The sequence below is a fragment of the Coloeus monedula genome (assembly GCF_965178545.1).
Source record: "Coloeus monedula genome assembly, chromosome: 8".
NCBI lineage: Eukaryota > Metazoa > Chordata > Aves > Passeriformes > Corvidae > Coloeus > Coloeus monedula.
Genome location: NC_138788.1, coordinates 5,233,738 through 5,254,356, shown reverse-complemented (window position 1 = coordinate 5,254,356; position 20,619 = coordinate 5,233,738). Strand labels below are relative to the sequence as shown.

At 39.8% G+C, this 20,619-nt stretch overlaps 1 protein-coding gene across 1 annotated transcript in view; it reads right to left on the bottom strand.

The window, feature by feature from the left end:
• The window catches only part of CTNNA3 (catenin alpha 3), a gene marked incomplete at its 3' end in the record, with an annotated part of 425,372 nt that overhangs the window by 91,517 nt on the left and 313,236 nt on the right, over positions 1-20,619 (bottom strand). Inside the window, exon 13 of the mRNA XM_082286514.1 lies at positions 1,532-1,683. Within this exon, the coding sequence (XP_082142640.1) occupies positions 1,532-1,683 (152 nt within the window). The remainder of the gene's footprint in view (positions 1-1,531; positions 1,684-20,619) is intronic.

Here is a 20,619-nt window from a genome sequence, read left to right as displayed (position 1 = left end):
TCAGAAGATCTAACAGAGGATCACCCTCAATCTGGTTTGTTTGGTTTGGACCTATGTCCAAGCTCACAAACTCCTACTGCTATGGGCAACATGTTGGATGTTTCAGGGTCTCTCTTCAGTACACAAACAATTTCCTAATTGACAACTGCAATGACGATGAGACATTTAAATCATTTTCCACATTTTAATTCCTACTTTAACTTACATACTACAATATGTTAGGACTAATATTTTTCACATTCGAATGGTTTTGGTTGGAAGGGACCTTTAAAGGCTACCTAGTCCAACCCCTCTGCAATGAGATCAGGTTGCTCAGAGCCCCCTGCAGCCTGGCCTTGAATGCTTCCAGGGATGGGGCCTCTAGCACCTCTCTGGGCAACCTATGCCAGTCTTTCCCCACTCACATTGTAATATATTTCTTCCTTTTATCTAGCTAAATCTCTCCTCTTTCGGTTTAAAACCATCACCCCTTGTCCTATCACAACAGGCCCTACTGAAAAGTCTGTTCTCATTTATAAGCCCCCTGTGAGTACCCAAGGGCTGCAGTAAGACCCCCACAGAGACTTCTCCAGCCTGAACAGCCCCAGCTCTCTCAGCCTTTCCTCATGGGAGAGGTGCTCCCACCCCTCTGATCATTTCTGTGCCTCGTCTGGACCCACTCCAACAGCTCCCTGTCCTTCCTGTGCTAGGACCCTAGAGCTGGAGGCAGCTCTGCAGGTGGGGTCTCACCAAAGCAGAGTAAAGGGGCAGACCCACCTCCCATGACCTGTTGGTCAGGCTGGGCTCTAATGGGTTTGTATTTACAAGAGAAGGAATCTGTTTCTTACCATTCTCAGCTGGCAAGTCAATGCAGAAGACAAACGCCATCTGAAAAATCTATATTGTTATCAATGTTTAATATCACTTTAAAACAAAATTGCTGCATACAGATATTGAAGCTCAGTTGTTTACCCCTTGAAGTGGGATTTATGAAGATATCTGGGGAAAAGTCTGCATCTGAAAATTCTGGTTTGAATTTCAAAAATAAGCTGTTTGATTCAGTTTCCTGAACTTAAAGAAAAACATGAGGGTAAGTGCAGTGATGGTAATTGTCTAAGACTAAATGAAATCAGGTTGCTAAGTCTTCTATGTGTGAGGCTGAAAGAACTTGATATAGGATTATCAGAATCACCTGGAAATACTCTCAATTCCTACATTCCACAGGTTGAAGTTGAAGAACTACAAGATTTGTGTTTGTAGCTGCAAGTTAATAATAATTAAAGTGAATTAACATCTTTACCAACCAAACATAACTACGTTAAAAGTAAAGACATTTTTACGCAATATTCTGATGTGGTACTCAGTGCAGTCCTACACTTATGGAGTTACAATCACACATGTTTCACTGTAATCCAAATTTCCCAGGTTAGTTCAACCTGGATATGAGCTTAGGGACATTTATCACACACAGAATTCTGAATGCTCCTGAAAATAGCCTGATGCCCTGACCCATCCCAGAAATGAGTATGAAAAGAACAAATTACAAACTTACTCGAATCATCATGACGGAGCACCTGATGTTGTGAATCGTATCGTACACCTTCTTGGAAATGTCCACAAACTGGTTGTCATCAAACAGATGCACTGTGTTCTTGCTTAAGCTCTCCAATGCAATATTTACTTGACTAATAAACTCTGGAATCACTATTTAAAAAAAAAAACAAACACCAAACAGAAACAAAATTCAGTGAGCATAAAAAGGATAGAACAGGTAGCATTTTTTCTTTTTGGCAAAACACCTCATATTGCTAAAAACTTTATTTTATAGAAAGCACTACAGTAATAGTGCAATTACTTTTAAGTGAGAATACATTTGTAATTTTTATCACAGTTATAAAAATTTCCATGGTGAGCACATAAGCTGTGGGGGTTATACAGTACTACAAAGAAGAAGGGAGTTTTAAAAGGGGAGCTGGGGAAGCAGTTGTCAAAATTTGTTGGCAATTTCAATAGCAATTTTATGCAAAGAATCAGGATGAATAACCTGGCCCAAAGTTGGAACTACTGCTGAACAGACTTCCACTATTTCAAAATCTGCTTTCAGTCTGAATGGAGACCAGAAGATCAATGCTTATTCTTCAACTGTAGAAGTCCCACAATTGTAACCTGAACTTACCAGGGCAGTTTACCTTGTTTGATTGAATCAAACTGTCCATTTTGAGTCAGTTTGATATTGACCTGTGCTTTACCCAGAATGGCCAGGGCATATTCTTCTGATGCTCCAGGGCCTTATTCTGCAGAGTGACCTGGTCGCACTGCTCTCCCCTGACCCTTCACATCAATTTGAAGCAAAGGAAACCCAGCACAGAATATGGAGGGAATGCAGATGGAAAATCCACCACACACAGAAGGACCTCAAACAACCCCAGACCAAACTCATTTGCAACAACTTACTTCCTGTCACGTGGAGTCTGAGCACACAGAAGAAACAGAAAAGCAAAAGGATAAAACTCAACTTGTGTAATATTCAATACGAATAACAAATCTTTGGTAATAAAGCTCTTTCTCAGGCAATGTGTTACACCCTTCATTCCAAATTCCACACTGTGCAATTCACAAATTCATAACACATGAAAACAAGACTACTAATACCTTAAGTGTGCAGTATCTCAGGCAAATTTTGAAGTATATAATAAATTTGTAGGCAAAGCTTCAGCTAAAGACAACCGGATTTCTGAATTAGAAAACCTGGTGACTTTAAGTAGTAGGAAAGGTGCCCCAATAATGGTTTATCCCCTAACTTTAATGAGGAAACACATAACCCTTGGAGACACTTAAAATTCATTCTCAAGTTACAGTAACTTCACTGTCTTTGAGCCAACAAAGCACTTAATTTGAAAAACAGGGTATTTAATATCAGTGCTTCCCTCTTCAGATTATCACTGGAATTGTCTCACCTTCTGAAAAGGTCAGTGGAAAGATTTCTCACACAGTACAGAAAAAAGACATGGTACATTTTTCATTTGCAACCAAATAAAATAATTAAGGAGAATAAGTGCCTATTTATTTAGTGCTTTTTGAAAAAAAAAGAAAAAATCAAATGACCACTGAGTGAGAACTTTTCACCATTTTAGGATACACCACTTCATAATTTTTTTCCTGTTAAAGATTTTGGCCCCTAGACTATCAAAATAATTCCAAATGGAGCAATTTTGAATAGTCATTTCATATGTTTAAATAAATTAAACACTCAAATCTTTGCATCCTCGTATCTTGTCGCAAAAATGCTGCAAAGGAGAACATAAAAAAAGTTTCCAGGAGTTCAGGATTTCCAGTGGTATAGTCAAAACCGATGGGATGCTTCCCAAACCTCCCAGCCCCTCCTCCCTTCTCAGCACACGGAACACAGTCACCTGCAGTATTGGGAAGCACTCCCTGCTCAGCAGCAGCATCTTCCGTGGCTGCCACCGTCCTGCAGCCCCTGTTCCCCAGGCCAGGCCCGGCCATTTCCCACTGCCCTGCCCCCTGCACTCCAGCCACGTTCCATATGCTTATTAACGGCCTTTGCCCAGCTCCTCCTGAGGCCACGCTCCTGCCCACGGTGCATTTGTGTGTCCGAATGAATCCGTCACTGCTGGGAAGAATTAACTCACTCGTGTGCCCTGCTGTAGTGGGACAAACCACAGCTGCACTGGGTACACAAACACCACCCCAGGGCCTTCCTCTGGCAGCATTTCAGATGGGGGCTCTGCAGCAACAGCACTTTTACACAGGCAATTAAAACACAAGACTAACTGTAATTCTAAAATATGTACACACCAATCTGCTAATGGAGCAAGAAAATACACTTGGGCTATCAAACAGGTCTTATTTCCTGGTCATTTCCCCTTCAAATCATAGGATAACTCCCTCAAATCCAGGACTTCTGGGATTTATTTACTTTTGAGCTCCCAACCAATGACTTAATAAAAGAGCATTTCGGTGCACATATGAGTTCCTTCCCATGGGTAACTGACATCCAAAATACTTCATAGACCTCAAATAGTCAGGAAACCCTCTGAAATACTGCATTAAGTTAGACTTGAATTACACCAATAACATGCATATTTCCTGTACTTGGCTTTATTTTTCTAAGCAGCCTAAATATAGCGGAGAAGTGGATGCAACTGAAAACAGAAGGAAATGATTCATTTTTTCAGTCTTTCAAAAGCAAAATTAAACAAGTAAAATTAAAAACATCAAGTGTTAGACAACTGAGAAGTACTAAATTTTTGTGGGGATTTCTTTGTGGGGATTTTTTTTTGTTTGTTTTATTTGTACATTTTATTTTTGTACTGTTTTGTTTCTCCTGCAACAAATATTAAGAGCAAATTTCAATATGAGCACCTGTAATTCTGCTTTCCCTGATGGGGAAGGTGCAGAAAGGAGGATGTTTGGAAAATACCAATATATTCATAATCGTAATGTCCAAAGACCCTAAAGGAATTAAAGATTTCACACTACCAAAAATACATTCTTGAAATTAACCTTATTTATTTCAAAATTCATCAAGTGTTCCCTAATTCCTCTGGTTTTTTAAATAATACTATTCATCTTTCCCTATAGGTCATGTTTTCTTAGTCTTCTAATATTTTTGCTTGATTTTGTCATCTTCAATCAAAACCAACTAATGAATCTGGTCTGGAGTTTAACAGCTGTCAGGGCCCAGCTCTTCATACAGAAAATTAAACCTCACTAACCCCTTTATTACAATTAGCAACTCTGTGCTTGTTATTTTTAAAAGTAAAATGATCAGGAAAACAAATTCTCAGCTTTGCAGAAGGCCACTAACAACAGGTGAGAGCAGGAGTCACTGTGCTTGTACGTTTTAATTAAGCGGTGTTAAGTGATTAACACCCCGTCAGTAGCCATCAAAGCAGCTTGATAGTGAAAAAGCAACAGCCTCCAAAGCTAAACTGTCCACATGTCCAACACTCACCTAAAGAATGTCTTAACAAAACAAATACACTTGAACAGACATGACAAGTCATGACCTCTGAGAACTGACCAGAAAAAAAAAGACCTTTTTTTTTTTTTTTTTTAAAAATTCAAAATGTTTACAGTTTTTCACTCACAGGAAAAAGGGAAGAAACTAGCAAACCCACAATTTCTCCAGAAAAAGAACTTGTGGTAAATAACCGAAGTTTCCCTTCAGTGTTTATCTGCAGAAACAAACACTGTGAACAACTTACCCAATGGTGCCAGCAGACTGGGAAAAGGCTGGAGAGCTCCCACTAGAACAGACTGAAGAAGTACTCCTTCAAAGGCAGCTTTGAAATGGAAGTGAGAGCACAGCAAGTGACTGAAGCTCTCTGTGGCACAGCTTCAGAGCACAGCTACACACACTGCAACACTGCCACAGCTTTGGGTTAACTCAATTCCAGAGGCCTTTCAACACAGGAGAGGACTCTTGGGCATTCAGCCACCTGCAGACATCTTCTGTGCCCAAACAAAAGTCACTAAAAAAAAAATATCATTAAGAAAAAAAAATTTGGGCAAGTTGGAGTGAAAAAATGGTTTTCCTTCTGAAGATAATAAAATCAGCAAAAACTACTAGTCACGAATTAGGACTCTAAGAGGAGGAAAGAGCCCCATGAGAACTTCTAAAAACCCATCTGAAGACAGAAGTATGGCCAAGTAAGGCCTAAAAAGCTACTGGATGAGTTTCATACGAAGCTAGCACGATAGCAGAGCACTGAAATAAAGCAGATGTGCAGGCAGGCAAGTTAAAAGAGGCGTGTGCAACCTAGACCTATGCCAAGGCACAGCTGGTGGCAGCACAAGAAGAGACTTGAGGCAGGAGGTGTATACCTCAAGTATTTTATTATTCCTCCAATAACCTGACCACCTAGCATGAAAGTCAGTGTGATGGGTATATATAGGTTGCTTCCAGAGAATTTAAGCAGTTTTCCAGTTGCAAGAATTCAGTGGAAGTGAAGCATAAGCAAAGTACGGTTGTAAAGATTAAAAACACAGCCACCTCTTAAATGCAAGGTAATAGCCACACGGCCTACATTCAGTACTTCTTTATGTAATCTCACTCTGAGATCAAATAATGGTTTGCACTTCTCGTGATTAAATGCTAACCATTTGTAAATTTCTTCTAGAAAGGTATCTAAGAATTTCAGATCATTGTAAGAACATTGCCTATTCCAGTAAGCCAATTGCACTGCTAAGTATTATGTCTGTTCTTAATGCCACTTCAATCCAGAATGGTATATAAAGAATTAAAAAATAAATAAAACCCATCTAAGCTAAAGCAACTGTGCTGGTTAAAGCACACCATGTGAAATACAAGGGATCTGCTGGCAGCAGCCTGAGTCACAGCACCCAACGCACAGTTCAGAACGGAACAGACTGTTTCAGTGACTGATGGAGACAGCTTCATTACAGGTGTTCCAAAACACATTGAATTCATAATGGAATTACTGCAAAGAAGAGTATTGTGCATTCACTGCAAAGGGTTGAGCTGAGTAACACAAACAGGTTTGGAAAACTCCAATCCCTTGTGACTGTTACAAATCCACATAATGCAATCCTTCCTAATAGGAAGATCAAGCTGCTTCTGAAGCTGACTTCACAGTGGTACAGACTTTTAATTCAAGCCTGTATTTCTGTGACACAATGTTAAATTGGTAGCTTTTTATTATAGCACTGTATCCAATGGCTTTCCAAGAGATATTTACATATATATACATATACGTGTACCTGAGTATAAGAGAAGTAGAAGAGCTCTGTGACTATATGCATTTGATATACCCCATAAATCAGCATTCACATTCAGTCACCTTATTTGGTAACAAGTTTATAGGTTACATCCAGAAAAAGGGATTAACTATTTTTGGAACTTACAACACCAGAAACAGCTCATATTCCTCTGACAGTCTCAATCCTGGGCCATTATATATGAGAGGCACAGTCTCAGAATCCTCTATTGTGGCCACTCCCCTCCTTGACTACTTAGAGCATAAGGATCTATAAATTATCCTAATGGAATTTAGTATTTCAAGCTAAAGTTTCTGCATAATGACAGCGTAATACAACATGAAGTAGTCCAGGCAGAGGCCTGTTGCATGTAAAAAGTTTCCTAATAAAAGCAAGCTGTAATCAGTATCTGCTTCGCTAACTCAGACCTATGCAAGCTGCAACTGTGCTGCGCAGAGGCGTTTTGCAGCTTGCAAGGGTGCCAGACTGCTGGCAGACCCACAAGCCCACAGCTGAGCATGTACACACATACATAGAAGTATTTACAGAATTACCTAGCTATATACAAATGGACATAAATCTTTTTTATATGCATATATTTACAGACAGATTTATACATAAACTATGCTAAACACGACAGCAGTTTTGAGGTACTAGATCTTCACAGCTAATAAGGGTAAGATTTTTAGGAGTTAACTGTCCTGAATATGAGAAAATATTGATAGCAAGTGAGACCTAATTATTGGCTGTGTGTGTTATTAATGAATGGCAATCCAGTAAATTGCTGCTTTTAATTTTGAAACAGCCCTAATTTATTCCTCACCTAAACACACCCATGACAGTGATTCAGCTTCCTACCTGGAACACACAGCTATTCTGCTTTGCACCAGGACAGTTTAGATGTACACACCAAGTGACTGTTCTCTGTATGGGTACAGAGGATTGCTTGTGACTTTGGAATCCCTGGACTTTCCCCTACACAAGCACCCTCTCCACAGCCCCTGCGCAGCCTAGCAAACGCATGGAACACTGCACTTGGGAATTAAAGCAGTGCCTTGCATCTGAACATCACAGTTCAAAGCTTCAGTGGGATCCCTCACAGGGATCTTCAAGGGAATGGTTTTGAGGGAGTAGATGAGTTTCCCTGTAGAAGGAACTTACTAGAGGCAGGTCACAGCACTAAAATGAGCAAAAAGATCATTTAAATAATCATTTACATAATCCTCCTTTTTCTGAAGCCCTCTACCTAATATATTTTGCTGCCATGCTCAAGGACAGACTGACCATGAGATCCCAGATGAGAATGACATTTCCCCCTAGGACAGATGAGACAAATTTCAGAATTTATCTTTCATTCCTTAGCAGACAGAGTGGGCCATGTGGGCCTGTCTCGTCTCATCAGTCCCCTGCTACAGCAGGGCATTCATGAGCTGTGGAAACAACTGCTATTCCTCAACTCAGATCACAGCCCAGAACATGCCCTTCCTTACTCTAACTGAAGTCCCTGGGTTTCATTTAGAGGCATCTGCACTACATAGAATGGCACATAGATACACAGAAGCTAAGACCAATAAATACCCTAAGTCTGTACCTTAAAAAAACCCCAAAACACAGCCAAAGCTCAGTCAGCAAGAGCAAGGAGACAATTAACACACCAGGTAGTGTCTACAGGCAGTGACCTAATACTCCCAAATTGGGATTTCCCAAATGGACTGAGCAGAACACAGAAAATACCATAAAAAGGAATATAAGAGGAAATTGAGGTCTTTGTGGGGGGGAGTGACTTCAGATAGTCTCTTATGTATAATGAGCAGAGAGCAGCTTTTTAGTAATTTAAGCAGGGAAGAGAAGTCCTGAGAATTGAATAAAAAAATAAAATTACAACCTCCCCAAACACCTCTCTGTGAACCTTGTTTGGTTGTATTGTAGAAGCATTTTGCTATAAATCACCAAAGCTAGAGAATGGTGTTCATTCACAAAAACCTTACAGCCACCCTACAAGGGAGAAAAGTGGGAAGAAACAACTGAGCACGCAGTTACCAACATACAAACTTGTGTATCATCCCCAGCAAGTGCTTCAGTGAGGTGGCACAGCAGAGAGTGCTGCTGAAGTTATGACCTGCTTGGTACAGGCTTCTTCCAATGTACTACAGTAACACTATTTCAGGAGACACCAGTGTAGTTTCAGAAGCTCAGAACACGTAACTAAGACGTATTTTCCCAAATATAACTATGCTGACAATGAGTTGGTCTTCAAAACATTAGCAGCAAACAACAATCTAAACATTGATTTTGAGATGCAGCCAGTTATTTTGGTAGATTACTAGAAATACTGTCTTTTTAGAAATCTGGTTCCTAGTGGGTGTAGCATCAACCTAGAAAACCTGAAAGTAATTAAATTAGCCATAAAGAATAAAACTGCACAGGATTCCAAGCTTCTTTTGGCCCAAAGACAAAAAAAAAAAAAAAAATTGCTTATCCCAATGGAAACATCAGAAAATTAACGCAGCTTTTTAGGCACAGTCAGATACCATGTTTTTGTCATATATTAGCAAACAACAAAAACACAGAAGCCAAAATGTCCTTGGGCAAAATGTATTTGGGAAAAGGGTCACTACATTTTAGTTCTTTGTCTACTACAGTAGTAACTTGGAATAGCTGAAATAATTTAATTAAGAAGAATTATTTTTCATGGAAGACTACTGACATTTAAAAAGCAAGCACAAGAAAAATACAGCTTGGTAGCCAAAATCCTCAAATACATAATTACAGTGAAATACCAATAAATGCTGTCAACTGCAGAAAATATATTTTCTAAATGGTGCCAGAAGAATACTGTCTCTAAATTTAACATTCAGAGCTAGCCTCAGAATGATTCAGAAAGCAGTGACTTGTGACAGGCTAACACTGTGTGTGCTCCCTGCCTTTACTGCAGCCCTTCAGTGCAGTGGGACCCTGTTCAGTGGGATCACAAACACTGGGACCAGGCAGAAAGAACAGGGATCCAGGACTTGCACCACAACCAGAGAAGTCAGTAGCAATAGTTCCAGTGGATTTGCAAATAGGTTCTAATTGCTGAAGCCCACCATGTAAGCTTTCATTATTAGAATACAGTATTACTGAAATGGATTAAAATGAAGAGCAATCCTGGTACATTTAATGAGAATGTTCAATTGTAGCATATCATCATTTGAGAGCAATAAACCTGCTACCTGCAGAAGGTGAAATACCAATAAGGCAGCTTGTTTGTGGCCAAGGTGACAAACTCAAGTGGTTCTCTCTCAGGGTTCAAAGCACAAACCTGAAGGGGCCGTCGGCACTCTATGCTGACCATAACTGCATCCGGCATTACACGTTCTGCCCTACAAAAGAAACCTTGTCTTACCCAGCTGCCTACCAATAAGGCTACAAAGAACCTTCTTCAGCATCTACCTGAAATCTCTTCATCAACTAGTGGCTAAATAAATTAGCAACGTTTACAGATAATTAGTGCAAATCCTACTTTTATCAGCAGGGAAAAGTTCTTCAGGTAAAGAACGTTCTGTACAAGAACATAAAGAACAGTTGGAGTATCAGTTGTAACAGGTACTGACTGTTCTGCATGGACACTCAGGGAGAGAACTCCAAATGCAGTGGATTGCTGACAGACAAGAAAGGGACTGCCAATTACATTTCCTGCTACATCCGATTCCGTGGAGCGACTATGGAAAGGCTGAAAAGGTTCCACAAGATGGTTTTTTCTTTGCTTGTGGTTTATAGTTTACAAAGATCGACTACAAGAAAGCTTTCTCCCAACCTGCAATGCAGAAATAATAATTTTCCTCCAAGATACAGAATAGCAGACTATTAAAGAATCAAGAAAGTCAGTTATCAGCTCACAAACAGTGGTTAGAAACAGAATAAAAATACTCTGAATATAACTACCATTATTTGAAACTGAATAAAACTATACTGATAAAACTAACATTGCTTCTAACACTATTAAGATACAAACTCTAAAGGTGTTTGCAGATACAGGTTCTTACTTTCCTTACTTATCTCACAGAATAAAAGATAAGCAAGACAAGTAAGCAAATTAAGTAAACACAAGATGACTATGTTGTTATTTAAAAGAAATATGAAACACTGCTGAAAATTTTACTCTTAGCTCTCAGGATAAAAAGAAATTACCACGGTTTGAAAAGATCACGCTGAAGAATAAACTAACACTTTGAAAAACAGAGCACCTATAGGTTTTAAATGCTTCTTTGCCTATTTGGAAATGTATCAGACTAAATCCCACAGATGGATTGCATCCATTTGCAATGTTTCTATGCTTGACCACCATTTAATACATGATACTTCATATAACAGGTCTGTGTTAGCATTCTAGAGAAATTTGCAGATTGGGAATGAAGTATATGCAAGCATTTTTACACTGAAAGTCCTTGTCAATACTAACAGTATGTATTTCTAATAACAAGCAAGTCACTAAGCACAGAAAGAAGTCTTCTCTAAGACTCTGAGGTTACTACAGAGTATGAATGCCCATGTTAAAGCATTTAATTACCCAGAAAAGGTAACTCTTACATGAATGCAGCTGGTGCCTAACACAGGGAAAAAATCCTACATACATTATTTGAAAAGGATTCTGCATGTCATCTCCTTAGACTTAAGACCAACACAACATCAGGTCAGTCACAGCTTTGTCCAGCTAAATCTCGAAAACCTTCAAAGACCAATGTCACTGCATCTCTGTTCTAGTGCTGCACTACAGTGAATAAATTCCCTGCTCTGCCCTCACTGTCCCTGAATTACTCTGCTGCAGCTTGTGGCCACTGCCCTTAGTTGTGCCACCTGTCTCTGCCAATGAGTGGCACCAGAGTCACTGCAACTCTCTCAGGAAGCTGCAGGTTTCTATCCATTGTCCCTTGGCTGCCACCTCCCCACATTAAACTCTCAATCTCTCCCCTGCTTCTCACAAGTCACCTGCACTAAGGCCCAGCCCATCCTCAGCATCCTCTGTTCTCCAGAAATCTTTCCCCCAACATTTTGAGTTTGGCAAGGCCTACTTTGGAAAGCGTACAGTGAGTACCATCATCTTTCCAAGGGTCATATTCTTAGATCTTTCCCACTTCTTTTTGGCACTCTTATTATAATCAACGTATCAACTTTAATGTTCGGCATACTATGATTAAATATTATTTATTTTACCATTAATGCTTCCTCAGAGGTCTGCTTCACAGTGTTTCCTGAACTCTAGCCTCCCCCTCCTAAAAACATAAGCATATCAAAAACAACAGTATGCTGATATCATCTAGAATTGCTCACTAAACACTTCTGACTTCAGACCTAGGAATCAGTTTCAGGCAATTATCTTAAGCCTCCTTCAACACCAAAAATACGATTCCTGGGAAAGCACTAATATTCTGGTACAAGGAACGTTACTTGAAGCTTCAGTTCAAGGAAGAAATTATAAAATTAATCCATATGGAAAAAAACCCCAAACCAAACAATCTGTTGAAACATCTATGGGTTTTCTCCAAACATTCCTGTTGATTAAGAGGGTCATCAATAGTTTACTGCCTAACCAAGCTGCCAAGGCCCAGTATTCCACAAGCAAAACATGGCTGCTACTTCAGAGCACTTGGTAAGGTGAGGAATTCTGCAACAACTTTTCTGCACAATACCCGAGATACAGACCTTCTCATCTGCTGACTGAAGCTGTCTACCTTTGAATTTTTAATGCCTGACAACAATCAAAAAGGAGCGAGTGTCAGACAGTTATACATTTCCACACAAAACTCCATGACAAATGCTTCAATTCAATGGATGCATTCCTTACACTTTGTCTGCTGTCTAATGAATTATTCCAAAACAACTGCAGCTGTTCAACAGCACTGGGTAAACTGAGGAGGTGGTCTGCTGTTCTCATCAGCTGTGACACAAAATAAAGCCTGCAGCAAACAAAACCAGCTTAAGAGATGTCCTTGCCCAGAAGTGGGATTCTGGTAGAAAACAGAATATGGTCCCCAGAAAGCAAGGAAAAACCCTGTTTACAGAAATTTATCTGGCATATAATGCATACAATGCCACTTCTCCAAATACTGCCATGAATGGTGGTGACAGACTTACTGAGACAAGGTGAACAAAACAAAGACAAGCTTATCATTTATGATTTCAACAAGAATCAATTTTACTATGTTAACAGATCTATAATCCAAACATACATACACAGGCATTTATAAATCCTACTGAATTATGCATATGCTCCCCCCATCAAGAGCCACTGCATAATTTCCAGATCTAACAGTTCACGCTTTCTAAGGAATGAAGCACGAAGAGCTGAGGGCATGTTGCCAGAAAGGAATCACTAGAAAAATCTTAAGCAGAGTTGAGTTAGCTGTATGTAGCTGGAAATACTATTGAAGGGAGGCAGAATGATCATATAATTTTATGATAGGTCATGTTACAAAAATTACGAACTTTACTATAAAACATAAAAATTTATTACATGCAAAAATGAAAACTGCGAAAGGTGCTTTTTGTAAATTCAGGTTAGGAAATTATCTCTCTGAAGAACTTAGGAGTGAGCTAAGGCTGAAGAACAAAAAAGTACTGCCATTTTTCGGGACTAAGGAAATCCTTAGTGAGACTGGATTCATACTGAAGATTTAAACCAAAACAGTCTTCATAGGTACTATGAAATAGAGAATGAACTTTTAAGCACTGATGATTTCTGAAATGAAGTTACTCAGTCCACAATCCTGCTTAGGAAGCAGACCATGCTCTGACATGCAAATGGTCAGAAGAGTGGTAAATCCCAAAGTATTCAAAACACTTCAGTATGTACTGGGAAAACCCAGCAGGTAGATCTGACCGGCTTAGCTCCAGGACACATCAGATGAAGCCAAAGCTGCTCATTAAGAACTAAAATGTTCCTATTGCAAAAACCTGTAAAACAGACAAAAACTTCACCTTCTGTCAGAAAGACGCCATCTCCAATGTGTTACAGTGTTCTAAAAGACAACAGAATGACAGGATTCTCTGAATGTGGAATGGCAAAGGAAATAATCAACTGGTGTCCGAGACACAGCAAGCTAACCCTGGACAACTGCAACAGACACAGCATGCTTGTAACTCCCCCCAAAATGCAAAGAAACAATAGCATCAGGGTTTGTAGATACAAGAACACAAGAACAACATTATGACAACAGTAATGAGAGAAAACTGTGCCCCAGAGGCTCTGGAAAACACATTCCAAGTAACTGGAAAGGCTACAGAGCTGGAAGTGAAAGGCAAGTACGGACTTGGGAATAAAATATGCTTAACATTACAGAGGTCCAGGCACTTTGTGCAAGAAAGTCACAGCTGAAATGAAGGTAATGGCTTTGATATGGACATAGAGATAACCTTGTGCAAGCTTGAGAGTTTGCTTCAGTTAAAAATACATAGTAAAAGAAACAGCAGTAGTTCCCTGATCTCGTTATCAGCTTAAGGAAGGGCTGTCTTTAATGAAGGGACTCTACTGAACCAGACCAATCCAGTGGTCCTTAAGATCCAAGAAACAGAAATATATTAAAAGGGATATACGAAAGTTATACAGATATTGGAAAGTCACAAGTCATTTCTTAAAGTAGCTTCAAGTGAGGGAAGATTTATCACAAAATGTCACATACAGTGACTCAGAACGGCAATTCTACTTGAAAAAAAATCCAACAAACTAACCAACCGGAAAAAAATCTTGCCCACAAAACACTGGATAGAAAGAAAAAAAAAAGCCATTACTGCCCATTAGTATACTTCCATCCTCAGTTCCCCTGAAGGGCCTGTGGAAATTGCAGAAACAAAGACAACAACTGGTGTTCAGTACTTTAAGGAAGGCTTAACCCAAGTGTCCTCTGCTCCAAAATCAGACTGCAGGCAAACCAGGCTTCACCAAGGAACATGGCAAATTCATTACCATGGCAGTAAGACTCAGAATTCACACAACACCCTATCTTTTCCAGTTCTTCCACCAATGCCACTCAAACCAAGAGACCCTTCCCTCACCTCCCTCCCTCTCCCCATGTAATTTAGATGGAGCAAGACCACATGTGCCGAATCCATGGCAGGTCACAAAAAGGTATTTATGATCCTAATTCAGCAAAATTACCTAACAACCAAAAAAGTATCAAAACTCAACTGAACACGGCAAAAACAAATTTATTACCCTCAGAAACATGATTTTATTTTATAAAAATGCTGCATTTTAAATGCTGCTCTTATTAAGGTGTCTTGGGGTGACCTTATGATGTGTATCCCATATTGCTGCCTATTGCCCAGAAATTAATTTCTGTGCCTTTCTATGTCTCTGAACTGAGCCTGAGAGGGGGAAGGAAAAAACTGAGCAAAACTTTTTCAAAGCAGTTTGCAGCTTGTTCAAGGTCACACACAGATAGCAATGGGTTTTCCCCGCTGCGGCAGCGGAGGGAAGAAGCACCCAGCTGGCTGCTCCCAGGACAGTTTTTGGCCAGTGGTTCAGCTGCTTTTTTTTTATCTCCGGAGGGAGACTGAGAGTTAAATTTTTCCTTCCTTGGAATTTCGGATTTTCTCCCATTTTCTACTGGACTGCTTGATTGCTGTAACATCAGAGCACATCGGGAGGACTTTCCACCAGGCACAGAGGGCCTGGCCCTGGGCCAAGCCCCAGCTCCGAGGAGGCCAAAGGGAGGACTCGAACGCTTTCCCAGGTTTTTCTCCACAGCGAGAGATTTTATTATTTAGCATTATTTTCCTTTCCCATGTGTTTGTTAAATAAATAGTTTTTATCTCTTTCACTTTCCTTTGAGGAAAATTTATTTTTTCCCTGAACCTGGTGGGGGAAGGGTGGTTGTGCCTTCTCTCAGAGGATATATTTCTAAATTTGGCCAAACCGGTACATAAGGTTTCTCTTGAGAAGGAGGAAAGTTCTTGGAGACTTTGAGTGTGTTCAAGAACTGCCCTGAACAGTGAGTCTGCATTGGGCACTCTGAAGCTGCTACTGAGCAAGGCCTGGGGGAGCAGTGCCCGGTAGAGCAGTTTCTTCTCAGTGCTTTAAATGACCACTAAGTGCAACAGCATTTTAAAGAAGCAAATGTGTAGTTAAAGGCGCCTTAACGCCCTTAATGCTTATAATCAACGTGGACATCGCTGCTACTAACCGTGAAGCAAAGCTATTTTTGAGCTAGAGGAAAGGAAGAAAAGATTGGCAAAAAGAAATGACAATGTTCAGGGTCAATTTTTGATTACCTGGAACACAAAAAATGTTGGCATTTCCCCCTGTTTTTCAGAGCATTCTTCATATCAGAAGCAAAATCTGATTTTTAAAGCCAACATTCTTAACAGAATTTCACAGAAGGATCAGAACAGAGCCCTAAAAAAAAAAAAAGTCTCACTGCAGACTCCACCAAAGGGAAGTTATTGACTCTGTAATAGAGTAACAACCACAAGAATGAAGGGTTATTGCTTAAGTTATAGTCTTACAATCATCATGTAACATACACAAAGAATGTTTTAGCCTAAGTCATGAAAATACCCTCAGTGTTTTTCTTGGCCCATGTTTTTTTTCCTCTTACTCTTACAATAATTCTGCTGAATAGTTTCTCATAAGCTGTTCCTTGTCTGGGTTGTGTACCAATTTCACAAGTTCACCAATTCCATAAATTTGCATACTCAGGCCTCTCTCCTTCTTCAAATGTTTTGGGGATTTTCTTTTTTTTTTTATTAATGTATTTTGAAGTGTCAAGAGTCAGTCTTCTTCAGCAGTCTCTGGGCTTCATAAGAAAGGGTAAAAATCACTGAATACTAAACAGACTTGAACAGCAAGTATTCTCTTTAGTTCTCATTCTGAGAGTGATAAACAAATGGTGAAAAATAATTTTTCATTAAAAACACTTGTGTTTCTAAATTAATAAAAACTTAGGATTTTTCATGTGCCCCACAGAATGAGTACGATCCATTCACCTCATTTTAGCTATCCCCAAATAAATAATTTAGAATAAAGTTGGTCATATTGGTATCTTTTGTTCTATGACAAGAGGTAAGGACCTTCAACAGGCCGTTCATCCCATTTAAGGATCCTATCTGAGTATACATCTTGGGAAAAGCCAGTGAAGTCTCTGGAGATGCTCCTTGCCCCCCATGCTGGCTCAGGTGGCTTTCCTAAAGATGACAAAATAAGTCATAAGTGTCAGAGTGGGCACAACCCCCTCTTGCATTTCCTCTTTGGAGGGTGTCTTTTGGGTGAAAGAGTCACATTCCTGAAGAAGAGCAGGCAATCCCTACCGCAGAAGACTCGAGGCAGGGGACAAAGGAAACTGACAGTCATTTCACATAAGATGCTGCAACAAAACCTGTGAACTGGATTTGAAAAAGGCAAGTGAAGCAGCCAGGGAAATACAAGCCATTAGCTTGTGCACATAGGCTTGCAAGAAATGGAAAAGCTAAATAAAAAGCATAAGTTGGAAGGAAGTTTGTATCATGAAAACCCCACTGTCCTTTTATGACTGAGATAAATTACCTTTCCCAGAGAAAAGCAATGCAGTAGATTTAATCCACCCTAGAGAATCAATTAATAAATTACTGTACAGGAAAGCTCTGTTTCAGGTGTAGTAGATCAGTACTAATATGGAGCTGTACAAGTGCACACACTGAAAGGGCTATGAAGGGAAAGGGGAGACTGGAAGGTGACCAAAATAGCAATCTTGGGACCAGAAAATAAATAAATAAATGAATTAGTGTAAATAAATAAATTCATTCATACTGGCACGTAATATGACATTAAAACATTCTGCCAAAAAAGTAACCGAGGCTTGTGAGGTCTTAAAGAAAATCACTGGACACAAATCCAAGCACTCCAAAAGAGGTCTCAAAACAATGTCTTTGGCCCACTGGGGACTTGAGACAGTTAAAATACTTCCAATCTTTGTCTCCACCCTTTTCCTTGTTTTTTTTATAAGATCTGTAGACATCTAAATACCTAAAGGATTTATGTATGTATTTACATGTGTATGTATATCATTATTCTTTAGCATTAAAGCAAAGCTGCAGACCAAATTTACAATACAGACTTTATACTATATCAACAGATATATGCCACAATATAAATTGTTGACTTAAATTTAACTGCTGCAGATTCTGGCAGACAATAAAATAACATAGAAGACTGGTATTTAAAAGTAGAGAGCAAGATCTCCGTTCCTGTTATGATGTAGAAATACCTTAGGGTTTTATAAAAAGAGTTCCTAAATGTTTCATTTTACTTTGATACAACAGTACACAAACCCTACCAAAATGCAACAATCTCCCTATTTTGATCTATCTGACAGTGCCAGACATTAGGAACGAAAGAGGCATCAGCAGTAACGTTTTCACAGCCTTAACCATACCACAACACAGCCTCAAGCTCAACTACCGTACCCTTGCACAGTCCAACAGGCACTGTGGGGTTAAACCCGCTGCCTCCATAGAACGCACAGACCCCGTGGCTCAACACTTTTCTCCAGTGTCCCCAAGGTTTTACGCAGACCCTGGGCCATGACGCTTCCAGGGCATGATGCTCAATACTGATTTACAGCCATCTGCATCGGGGCCTTGGCTGGAATGCTCTGCTGCTCTTCCCCACTCACACACCTCCCCGCTCTTCCCACAGAAACCTGAGGGCAGGAGGGACAGAGACCGTCCCGGTGTCACTGTGGTGTAGAACTAGGGAGCAGCCAGCACAGCACTCCCTCACAGCAGGAGCTGGGGAGCATCCCTGCACCCCCCCATTACTACAGCCTCAAGGACTGGGTATCAGCAGAAACTCTGCACAGGCCCTGGCACTGCAACTACAGAGTCACAGAACCATTTCAGTTCAGAAAGACCAAGATCATCAAGTCAATCTACAGCTATCTCCAATATGAGATCATGTATTCTCTCCCCACACTCTGTGCTTCATTACATTCTAAATTGGCCCTGTGGACTTCAGCCTTCTCTAATACATGACCCTGGCCTATGCCCATGCAGTGACCTCATAAAGCAGCTGTTAGTAACACAACTGTGTACGATCACATAACCACCATGTCCTAATGCATGTCATGCACACACAGAGTGCAAATCAAGGGATATCAAGGCTGCAAAGACAACTCCAGTTCTGGCAGTATTTAACTTCTAAAAGCTCAACTCCACACTATAAATGGGGCTTTTGCAGAGCCTTGGTGTTAGTTTTCTTGGGGTTTTTCTTCTTGTTCAGGGAAAGGGAAGAGGTAAAACAGAGGAACAGCATAAATACACCTGAGAAAGCAGACACTACATTGTACAGTGCTATAGAGATGCACTTGGTTGCCAACAGCTCGTATGTACACCAGACTACACAACCTGAGCTAAGAAATTAAGATCCAGTTTTTAAGACTCATTCTTTGGCAGTATTAAGATATTACTGTTGAATAGCTCACTTTATCTTAAATATGTCTGATGTCTTCCAGCTGAAGAGACAGATTCAGTGATCTTATGCTCTTTTCTTGCATACTGCAATGCAGAGAATTAAACCTTTTTCTTATAAATTACCTCGACATGCATTCCACAATTTAACCTTGATTTTTGTTTTAACAAACAGTAAATATATCTGCTCCTCTTTCTGCACATTTTCTCTCTTCTGCTACCTCCAGTTTGCATCCTTCCTATTTCTTCTCCCATTCACTCTTCCATTTTTGTTTTTACTTCTCTGCTATTTCCACGTATGCTGCTTGTATGTAATTTTGTTTTCCCTAATTCTACACTACCTGCAATAATTTCTCATCAGTAACACTTCATCTCTTCATTAGGCATAAGGGATTCCCTTCACTGCCTGAGGTTATTTGTGGAAATTAACTGAGGAGGTTATGGCAGCATAAATACAGAGTTCTCTCCTGGTGAAGTGTCCCCTTGCAATCAGCTGGACCTGAAAGGCCCAGCTGGGATAGAATGGTTTAGGTTACACCTGAGGGCTGCAATCTTCCTACATTTTACCTGTAAGCTGAAAAAGTTAAAAATAACAAAACCAGGAAGCAACCAAGCAGCTCTCACACAGCTCGATGTCTGTTCATTGCAGATCATATAAATACAGGTGGAAAAGAGAAGTACATGTGCCTTTTTCCCACTCCTATTGAACAACAAAGACAGTGAATTCTTTGAAGTACTGCAAAGTCATTTGAGATGTCACCATGCTTGATGTCCCTTGAAACAAGCAAACATTCCAACCACAACCAGTGTTGTGTCTCCCTGTCTTCTGCAGACAGACAGGTTTAGGTATATTATATATATTACTGTCAAAGCAAGGAAACAGAACAGAAATCACTGTCAACTCCTAATGTCTTTAAACGCTATCAGTTTCAAGAAAAACGGGCTCAGCTTTTAAATGAGAATCAAAACTTTGCTTTTCTATGCTGCTTCTCTTGATATTTGTCACAGTACTTCCAGAAATCATGAAGAAAGGAATGCAATGGGTGACATTTTTTCAATTTTCTCATCACAATATAGTAAGATAAAAACAGGCGAGTCTATTTCAAACTCTTCCCACTATTCTGTCCCTTTTGCCACTTCACTACAATGTCAGTTTACTCTTGTTCACATAAAGATGGTTCTGCCCTGGACATATTTGAACTTTAACTAAGAGCAAGCTCAAACAAAATTCCTGTCTTTTCTTGTGGTAAAATGAAGCAAATATCAGTCAAATGTAAGGTACTAGACATTTGTTTAGATTGACAGAGCTAGAATTTAGACTTCTGAGTTCAGGAAGCTAAATCCCATAGTCCAGGGATGTACAGACTTGGAGAAAATCTCTTAGGAGCAGTTTAACTGCCCAACTATTAGACTCGCAACCACTGAAAACATGGACATACTGGGAACTCCACAGATAATTTCTTTTTTTTTTTTTTT